The sequence below is a fragment of the Garra rufa genome, chromosome 3 (assembly GCF_049309525.1).
Source record: "Garra rufa chromosome 3, GarRuf1.0, whole genome shotgun sequence".
NCBI lineage: Eukaryota > Metazoa > Chordata > Actinopteri > Cypriniformes > Cyprinidae > Garra > Garra rufa.
This window is the reverse complement of record NC_133363.1, coordinates 35,914,830-35,925,102: the sequence shown is the minus strand read 5'-3', so window position 1 is coordinate 35,925,102 and position 10,273 is coordinate 35,914,830. Positions and strand designations below refer to the sequence as shown.

The 10,273-nt window shown below is 37.7% G+C and overlaps 1 protein-coding gene across 12 annotated transcripts in view; it reads right to left on the bottom strand.

Annotated features, from left to right (window-relative positions):
- The window catches only part of celf1 (cugbp, Elav-like family member 1), a 35,250-nt gene that overhangs the window by 6,817 nt on the left and 18,160 nt on the right, over positions 1-10,273 (bottom strand). For 3 of the 12 annotated variants that reach the window (XM_073836036.1, XM_073836048.1, XM_073836040.1), the window contains 9 exons: positions 9,550-9,684; positions 8,640-8,719; positions 8,120-8,281; positions 6,900-6,969; positions 6,548-6,718; positions 4,125-4,241; positions 3,117-3,305; positions 2,877-2,897; positions 1,240-1,383 (listed from right to left, as the gene is read on the bottom strand). In XM_073836036.1, the coding sequence (XP_073692137.1) occupies positions 1,240-1,383; positions 2,877-2,897; positions 3,117-3,305; positions 4,125-4,241; positions 6,548-6,718; positions 6,900-6,969; positions 8,120-8,281; positions 8,640-8,719; positions 9,550-9,684 (1,089 nt within the window). The remainder of the gene's footprint in view (positions 1-1,239; positions 1,384-2,876; positions 2,898-3,116; positions 3,306-4,124; positions 4,242-6,547; positions 6,719-6,899; positions 6,970-8,119; positions 8,282-8,639; positions 8,720-9,549; positions 9,685-10,273) is intronic. The other 9 variants (XM_073836044.1, XM_073836046.1, XM_073836045.1 and 6 more) reach the window with 7 other exon arrangements.

Below are 10,273 nucleotides of genomic sequence, written 5' to 3'. Positions count from 1 at the left end.
ACTTTTGATTTATGAATCCAAAAATCAACAAATTCCGTGGCATTTCGCGCTATAGAGTAAATTCTGTTTTTATGAATGGAGTGCGCGATCCCGTCCGTGTTTTCGCAGGGGAGACATTGTAAACGCGCGACCATGTAGAGACAGAAATGACATGCCTTCGTGTAAATAAGATAAATAACATAAGGCAATTTAGTTTGTTTAATAAAAGAACAATGTATAGACCTGTTCTATAGGAAAGATAACCTTAAATGACTTCTATTGTGATCTGGCGCTATATCGAAAATAAAACGAACTTGACGTTCAAGGGGGGCGGGGGGTGCCGTTGGGGGGGGCGTGCCGCCCCCCTAAGATAATGGTAGGGGAAACACTGAGATAACTGCCTGTAGAGCTCAGTGACAGACTTGCGTTAAGGCAATGATCTAAGGAAGAGTTCAGAAAAAAATCTGCTGCATTGAAGGTTCACAGAAGCATTATCCATAATGGAAGACGATTGGAACAACTAGGACTCTAGAAAATGTCTGCCAGCCCCCATCCAAGCTGACAGAGCTTGAGAGGTGAGGCAAAGAATGGCAAATGATTGCCAAATGCAGATGTGCAAAGCTTGTCACATCATACCCAAAAAGACTTGAGGCTGTAAAGGTGCTTCAACTATGTACTGAGTTATGAATACTTATGCAACGGGATCTTTTCAGTTTTTTATTTTTAATAAATTTGCACAAATGTTAAAAACCTATTTTTTGCTTTGCCATTACGGAGTAGGGAGTGTAGATTGATGTGGGAAAAAAAGTAATTTAAAGTAGTTTAACATAAGGCAGCAACATAAAATGTGAAAAAAATGAAGGGGTATGAATAATTTCGCAAGGCACTGTATATAGTGGCATAAAATGGTCTTAAAATTACAATTTTAATTAATTCTGGGGCAATATATGGCACCACAAAAAGTTGTTATCGTGACAGACCTATACACAGGGCAACTTTTTAAGCAACGTTACCGAGCAACTCTGGGTAATGTTGCAGTCAACAACCAACCAGGTGAGACACCGGACCCACAACTGATCTAAATTATCCAGATAGAAATTTTCTTACCTATTCTCAAAGGGAAAGTGCACAAGCAAAAAAGATGCCCAGCAAAACTGCTCAAAAAGTTGCCCCGTGTAAGCCCAAGGCTTGTTTTTGATTTCAGAATTCTAAAATCAAGACAAAACAAGCATTATGTTTCTGGAGCAGGGCTCAACTCACCAAAACACTTGCTAAGGTTGGTCTGTTTGTCAATAAAGACCTTGGCAGAGATAACATTGCCGAAAGGCATAAACATCTGCAGCAAATCCTGATCACCAAATTCTTGTGGCAGATGGTAGATGAACAAGTTTGCTCCTTCAGGGCCTTTAGAAAGAGAGAGAGAAAGAAAAACATAACTTTTGACATTAAAAGCCTAGAGCAACCTTTTTATTTTCAAATCAAGGTTCAACACTTATTCTCCTTACACAATTAAAAGTTCATTCTGTGTTAAATACCACACTAGCATGCTGCTGATTGCCACAGAAAATAATAAAGATGTACACAAGTTGATAAAATTCATGTAGGCAAAATATACCTATGTGGCCTTACTGAAAAGTTTTTGGAATTTGGGACTTTTCCAACATTTGGAAATAGGGCTTTCAGGCAAATACTTATCACAATTTGTTTTTTTTGACGGTCAAAATAAAGAGTCAAATATTCCATTCAAAAGTTTGGTGACAGTACTATTTATAAACAAATCAGAACTTTTATTCAACAAAAAATTAGCATTAAATTTATCAAATGTGACAGTAAAGTAGGGCTGGGTATAAAAAAAATCTTAATTTGAATTGATTTAATTTTTTATGAAACTATTGATTAGTCTAGCCTGTTTTCAGTTAATGAAAGGGATATTGTAGCGTGTTTCCCTTTCAATAAATCGCAATAAGCTTTGTGCTTTGTTACTTTTAATAGGAAAAAGTCTCAGATTTCAAATTCTATTTTATTACAGTATTCAAACAATAAATGCTTTGGTGCGGTTTAATGTGGAGTGACAGATCGCTGTAGCCCCATAGTTCAACAGAAATGGTAGCGCAAAGCACACATGAACTGATTGTCTTTTCTGCTTTAATGCCAGTTATAGCGTGAAATAACCAAGAATGAACATATGAAGGTATGTTAAAAAGAAAATACAACTTACTGAAATTTTGCATCCCATCTCATGTTATCACTCATTTAGTGTTTCAACCACTTAAAGATGCCAATATAACAGCTTTTAAACAAAATGTCACATTTAACTTGGAAAAAAACTATTTGGTGACCATTAGTCAGCTAGAAAAATTAACTTTAGAAGTATTTTGCTAAATATATGGACCATCTGACATTCATTATAATTTTTTACTGTTAAGTGTTTTATTTATCCATACTATAATAAATCCATCAAGTTATGGCAACCACCAATTAAATATCCAAAATAATCGATATCCAATCAAAACTAAAACTAAAATTTTACGAAATCATAAAACTTGTCAAAACCCAGCCCTACAGTAAAGACATTTATAATGTAATGTATAATTTCATATATTATACCTTTAAAGCTTTTAAGGTTTTTAACAAAATAGTGAAAAAACAACCTGGTTTCCACAAAAATCTAAAACCTTTGTTTTCAACGTTGATTACAACAATTGGTAGTAGAAACTAGCAGCACAGAAGAGCACGCCACAGATGTTTCCCTTAGCTTGAAGTTGTATTTATCACAGAATGCATTGGCAGAGAGCTACTGGTACGGATCTCCACTTACTTTTAAACAAACCAAAATGTGAAAAAATGAAAAAAAATAAATAAAAAGGGCATTGTGGAGAGTGACAATGATCTCTTACCCGCGCTCTGATTGGGACTTGCTGCAGCATATTTAAAACAAAAATGAATCCTTAAGATGGTGATCACAAGAACCACTTCCACACACACACACACAAACAAACTGAAAAGCATCATGGGCCAACGCATAACCTAATAGCTGACCCTGCTAACATAAACTAGAAGTTTTATCTTTTACAGAGGCTGGCAATCTCCCAACCCGAAAAGCTACTCAAAGCTCATCAGATCTTTCATGTTCTCACCTTCCTTTTGGCTGCCAGCGGCACTAACGTTCTGCTGGGACAGTAAACTCTGACTGTAGAGGCTAGGCAGAGCAGCAGCGGCGTATTGCTGTATCCCAGAATAGGCTGCCTGAGTCAGAGCCTCCATTGCACTGCCCGAGCCATTTGAAAGACCTCCGCTGCCCAGACCACCATTCAGAGCAGCCATGCCTGCGCACACAGAAACACAGCTCAGCATTCAGACACACACGAAGGGGGGACACAGAAAACTACTGATAGATACAGAGAAACGGCATTCAGAGACAGAGACACAGCAGAAACAGAAACGAGGCAAAGAAAGTTAAAAACAAAAGCAATGACACCTAGATCACATTTTAACATCCATTTCAGCAACTTCAAACACAAGCGGTCAATGCTTAACAATGGTGTGAATAGGGTCCAAAAATTTTAAACAGTCAAACCAAAATTTATTCAGACACCTTCAACATTTCTCACATTATTTATTCACTATAGTTTAGAAAACGGTAATAAAATATGACAAGAACTCAAGAGTTTAACTTTATCAGAACAAATTCATCTTTATAATGTCAGATATAATTGATAGAAAGGTATATAACAAAACATGGTCCCAAATTTGTATACATTTTACTGGTAGTAAAATAATTGTATGAAGAATTTTAGGGTATAATGTGTCTTGTACTTTATTTTGATATCTTAAATCACTTAAATTAACAATAGTGTCCTGTACCTACTAGTAAAATACCAAAACTTTTATCTGGTGTCTGAATAATTTATTAATAATAATCATTTTTGTATGATCACATCATGCTTGTACAGTAATGCAAAGAATTAAAAAAACGATTTATAGTATTTAGAAGCAACAGTGTGCTGACTTGTGTGCCATTTTTTGGTCCCGTGTCTCAGCTGACCACATCATCTGAGATGAATTTCAATAACAGGTGTAAACAGGATCTTTAGCAACACCATCTGACATCATACAAATTCAAAAACAAAGCTTTATTTTCTTACTTGCTAGGGAGCTCATGTTGAGACCTGCTCCAGCACCCGCAGCAAGAGACTGAAGAGCACCTAAAGACGCCATGGGGTTCACAGAAGAACTAGTACTGGAGGTGGGAGAGGAACCCGCTGTGCAGAGGAGAGAAAACAAGAACCAGCTCTGACACATTACTAAGCCAAACTTCATATGTTCTCATTTACACAGATATGCAAAGCAAACAAAACTGAGAAGAAACAGCAGACAGCAAATGTCAGAGATCAAATCACAAAAGACAGCTCTTTGAAGCAACTGATGGGAATTATTAACATGCATATAATAATGGAGAAACAGCAAGAGATGTTTAAAAAAAAAAATCATTACACACAGATGTTTAGGTTTGATGAAATTGGCAACATTTTTTACAATAAAGGTTGAATTTGTTAACATCAAAAGTGATAGTCTACCCAAAAATAAAATCTGTCATTAATTACTCACCCTCATGACGTTCCAAACCTGCAAGACTTTCGCTCATCATCTAAACACAAATTAAGATATTTGACGAAATCCGAGAGCTTTCTGACCCTGCTTAGACAGCAACGCAACTACCACGTTCAAGGCCCAGAAAGATAGTAAGAACATCGTTAAAATAGTCCATGTGACAATATTTCAACTAGTGGTGGGCCGTTATCGGCGTTAACGTGCTGCGTTAACGTCAGACTCTTATCGGGCGATAAAAAAAAAAAATATCGCCGTTAATCTATTCTCAAAGTTGGGTTGGGAGCTGGGTCTATACTACGCAAGCTATGATGACTTTCACCTTGATATTTTAGCGCGGATGTATACCTAGCCAAATTGCACTGTAGGGGACGAGAACGAGTCTTCGAACCTGTGTGTATGGTTAGTTACACAAGTTTGTATAGTTAATTGGGTTGTAAATGCAATTGTCAAGCTGTTTGTGATGCATTTTGGAAACAGGAGATGAGCCCCTGATCTAATGCGCCACCTGGCTTGAGAAAGCCGTTCTCAAAGACTTACTTTTAGTCATTATTTGGGTAGCACACATATTCTGAATGCCTTCGGCAGAATTCAAATTAGCCATTTTAATCTAGATTAATTTCAAGATTACAGTGAGATTAATCTAAATTAAAAAATTTAATCTATGCCCACCACTAATTTCAACCTTAATTTTATTAAGCTTCAAGAATACTTTTGTGCACAAAGAAAACAAAAACAACAATTTCTTCTATTTGCTGTTAGTCTTTGACGCACGATCATAAGAGTATTGCAGCGTTCAAATTTATTCAAATTTATTTAAAAGAAGAAGAAGGGAAAAAAGTATTCTCCTAGCTTCATAACATTATGCATGAACCACTAATGTCAATATCCTTATTACCTTTCTGGGCCTTAAACATTCTATTTGCGTTGCGGTCTATGCAGGGTCAGAAAGCTCTCAGATATCATCAAAAATATCTTAATTTGTGTTCTGAAGAAGAACAAAGGTCTTAAGGCATGGAACAGAATGACATGGTGAGCATTTTAATGACAATTTCATTTTTAGCTAAACTATCCCTTTAACTTTCATGAACTAACATTTAACAATACTCATATAGCTTTTATAAATCTTGGTTAAAACTTCTACATTTGCCAACACATCATTAATAAGATGAACAAAACTTTTTCATGTGAAGAATTAGTGTCTAATTTATTTTTTGAAAAAATAAAAAGTGCAGCTTTAATAAATGCCATTTAATGAAAAAAAGAAGTTAATTGTTCGTTCATGATACCTAATGCATTAAAGGGATAGTTCACCAAAAAACAAAAATTCTGTCATTAATTACTCACCCTCATTTCGTTCCAAACCTGTAAGACCTTCATTCATCTTCAGAATACAAATTAAGAAATTTGAGGAAATCCAATAGCTTTCTGATCCTCCATAGAAAGCAATGCAACTACCACATTCAATGCCCAGAAAGGTAGTAAAGACATTGGTAAAATAGACCATGTGACATCAGTGGTTCAACCATAATATTATGAAGCTACAAGAATACTTTTTTGTGTGCAAAGAAAACAAAAAATGTCTTTTGGCTGCAGCTTATTTGCAAGTAGAAGAATGCCCATGCATGTGTCGTGGTACTGTAGTGAACTATAGTGTCCCCAGTTCTGACACAGCAGAGAAGAAATTGCTTTAACGTGTCAGCTGCGTTGCTGTCTATGCATGGTCAGAAAACTTTCGGATTTCATTAAAAATATATCTTAATTTGTGTTCTAAAGATGAACAAAGATCTTACGAGTTTGGAAAGACATGAGGGCGAGTAATTAATGGCAGAATTTAAATTTTTGGGTGAACTCTCTTTTTAACTAAAGCCAATGTATTAAACATAAGAGAAATTCTATTTCACAGACTGGTAAAGAAGCAAAGTTAAAGGACAGGAGGAGATTAAAAAGCGGGACCAACCCTTGTAGGCGTCCCAGGCAGATTGAGCGGGCTGTCCAGAAGGCGTACCTGAGCTGGTGAGGACGCTGAGAGGGGAGCTGGAAGTGGTCAGAGCACTGCTACCTGTGGGTGTGGCCTGCGTAGCACTCGCTGCTGCCGCTAATGCAGCCAGATTCTGCATGGCATTCAGACCTGCCGCAGATAGCAGACCATCCATATCAAAACTGAACAATACTACACGTCATTCTCGCCAACATTCACACGCACACAAACTGATTTTAATGGGCATGCCATATAAGAGAGGTTTAGGCTAACTAACACCTGCCATCCTGTCTAACGTGTCTGAGTGGAGCAGAGCGCATCAGACTCTCACCTGACATTGGATGGAGATTGTTGAGCGCATTTCCAGAGGATGCAGACTGTTGTAGAAGCTGCAAATAAAGCTAGACATTACATCAAAACAGAGAACAGAGAGAGTCAGGACTGCATCCAGGACTGTGATGGAGAGGAGAGGAGAGGAGAGGAGAGGAGAGGAGAGGAGAGGAGAGGAGAGGAGAGAACAGGCAACGAGACAAAATAAAAGACAAGCCAGAGCACATGTGGAGAGAGAAACAAAGAGGAGTGAAATGTGGACATTCAAGGGGTTAGGGGTATAAAAAATTAGAAGGGGACTGAGAAGAATTAGAAGGAGAAAGATGAAGATAGAAGTAGTTTTCACAGCACACCCATGGAGCAGCACTAACACGTTCAAACAGGGTTACACATCTATGCTGGCCCACTTGAGAAAAAAAAAACTGTAAATGGTAATTGAGTTTTGGATTAACCAATTAGAAACAATCCAGAAGGATTTTGAGAAGCTGAATTAAATGCAGATAAATTTTGGCCGAACACAGACCTGTAGCCCATGTGCTCAAACACAGCAGAAAAACACAGCAGCATTTTAAAGGCAAATTAGACTCTGTAAGGCTCTAATGGAATCTAATGTAATCACTACAGATGCAAATAATAATGTATTACAGTGTGGATAGAGAAATATATATTTCAGATGGACCTAGGGGTGTTGCAATAGAGTGGTACTAAAGAAAACCGTGATATTTAAAATACTGATATCATGTTAATGCTACACGTTTTGATAACGTTATCCAGTATATGCTTGATGCTCTAACAAAGTAGGTGGCAGTATTGCACCTATTGGGGTTTCAACCAGTCATAAAATAGGAAAAATGCACAAAATCATGGAGGTCAAAAAATTTCTTCACCTCCTAACACTAATAAACGAGATCCATTAGCCAAAAAGAGAGAAAACACAATTAGAGTTGATGAATTTGACTGAAAGCATATTTTTTTTTCTTTTGAAATTATTATAGATATGACAATAATGCTAAAATGAATTCTTTTGGCCATGACAATCAGTGAAATTCTAATATCATGATGCCCTCGATGAAGCAAAGACCCGACCTCACGTACTAAACATGAATGTTTTCCTTCTGCAAGTTCTTTATGCAGTTTGCATGTTTCAGACCGTTCTCAATATTGGCGCGGTTTCTATGTGCATAGACCTCAGACGCAACAGGATCTGTCCTGTGTACTCACTGCAAGGTACTGTGGCCCAAGTGAGTTGAGTCCTGTAAGATTTCCCCACATGGAGGCAGCATTGAGCTGTTGCATCTGTTGCTGCAGCTGTTGGGCGATACGTTTCTGTTCTTTATCCTTCTGTGTGTCTGCAAACTTCACCACAATGGGAGAAGAACAGCCCTACGGGACACAAACAAACAGAAATTAAAATGCAAAATGGAATTAAAATTTTGAAAAAAATAAACAAAAGCAACCAAGACAGCTGAAAACGTGTGTATACTCTAACATCTGTTAAAGCGTCTCAATACTCTTGATTAATTTAATGCATCCTTACGGCATAAACAACATTTATAAGATTAGTTTCAAATAAATGTTCTTGGATGCATCACTGTTTTCAAAAATAAATTACTGTTTTACTGTATTTTTAACCAAATACTACATGCTATATACAAACGCTATATACTAAGCATTAAGGCATAGGCATTTATCATCTCCTAAGCACAGAAATATTGAACTGTGTGAATGTATGTGTGTTTACCTCCATGGTCTGTGACTGGTGCATGGATTTGATGGCAGACTGGGCCATCTGTCTTGCTGTGAATGTGACGAAGGCACAGCCTGTGGACACAGAGTTGACAAGTATGAAAGTAGATCACAAAAGGACACCAACTTCTGTGATTAAACCATAACCATAAAACCATAAACTAGTAGTAGTAATGAACTATCAGACAGAATCACAACATCAATCAAAACAGGGCTCGGGCCCAGTCTCTTCAGAAAGCGAATGGGTTTGAGGGCTGCTCAGTCAATATGGGTCGTGCCTATCACTTGAGCAGTTCCCATGGTGATGGACAGAAAGTTCACTCAAGCCAATTCTAAAATAAATAGCGTGGGCCTCAATGTGTTTTATGTTCCCTTGGTTACACTTTGGTTAATGTAAATCACAGCGATTCTCTACACCGCAGGTAACGACAGCTAGAAACTAGGAGAATCAAATTCCCAAATGAATGATAAAAGCGAGCGTGCATACATTATCAATTTGTTTCATGCAGTCACGGTTATATAACCTCTAATATCAGTTGCCATGTTGAGTCTGGGATGAAGTCATTTTCATTTGGGCCGACAGGAGCCAATTGAGTCTAATTTTTTCTCTGATGGGTTGTGTCTGCAACTATTAGTTACGCAAAACACTGCCTCCTCGAAATAACGTAAACGAGAGTTGGTAGAGTGGCTAGTGAAGATGTACTTCACGTTTATGAGTGTGCCACTAGTGCCCTGAGGGAAAAACTAGAAGCTGCTGAAGCTATATTCATTCTTGTATGCGCCGCAAGGCAAAACAGTCACAGTACTGCCACTATTCTTGCATTTGTGTGTATCGTATCCCATGGTGTGTGTGTAATTTGCTTTGGATGGTGGTAGAGAGGATATGCACGTGCTTGAGTTCTCACCACGGCTCAGTCCATCAGGGCCTCTCAGTATGCGGCACTCCTCAATTTGACCGTATGGAGAAAACATGAGCCTTATGTCATTCTCATTGCACTTCTTTGAAATCATTCCAACAAACAGCTTTCTATCTTCTACCGCTGAAACACAAGAAAAAGCGTGTTAAGGCAGCACAACCCCTGCGCAGCTGTTTGACAGTGACTGTGGAATGTCCCTCTTTAAGATTTTGTAATGTTTTTAAAGAAAGTCTCTTATGTTCAACAAAGGCTGCTATTTTCTATTTTTAAGGGATAGTTCATCCAAAAATGTATATTATCCCATGATTTACTCACCGACAAGCCACTCTAGGTGTATAAGATGTTCTTCTTTAAAAATACAAATACAATCAGTTATATTAAAAATGTTCCAAACTCTGTAATGTCAGTGAATGGCTGTTGAGATTTAAGCAAAATAAAGTGCATCCATCCAGCATAAAAAGTGCTCCACATGGCCCCGGGGGGGTTAATAAAGGCCTTCTGAAGTTAATTGATCTGTTTGTGTAAGAAAAATCTCCATATTTACTACGTATGGAGAAATGACAAACACTGAAGTGCAGAGGAGTGAGCAAAACAAAACACTGGTCACAAATTAAAAAGTACTGATTTTAATTTGTTGACTAGCGTATTCTCATCAGAGCTTACGCTACGCCTACATCCTACGTCATCCGCTGGAACGCCACTCCCTCGTGAA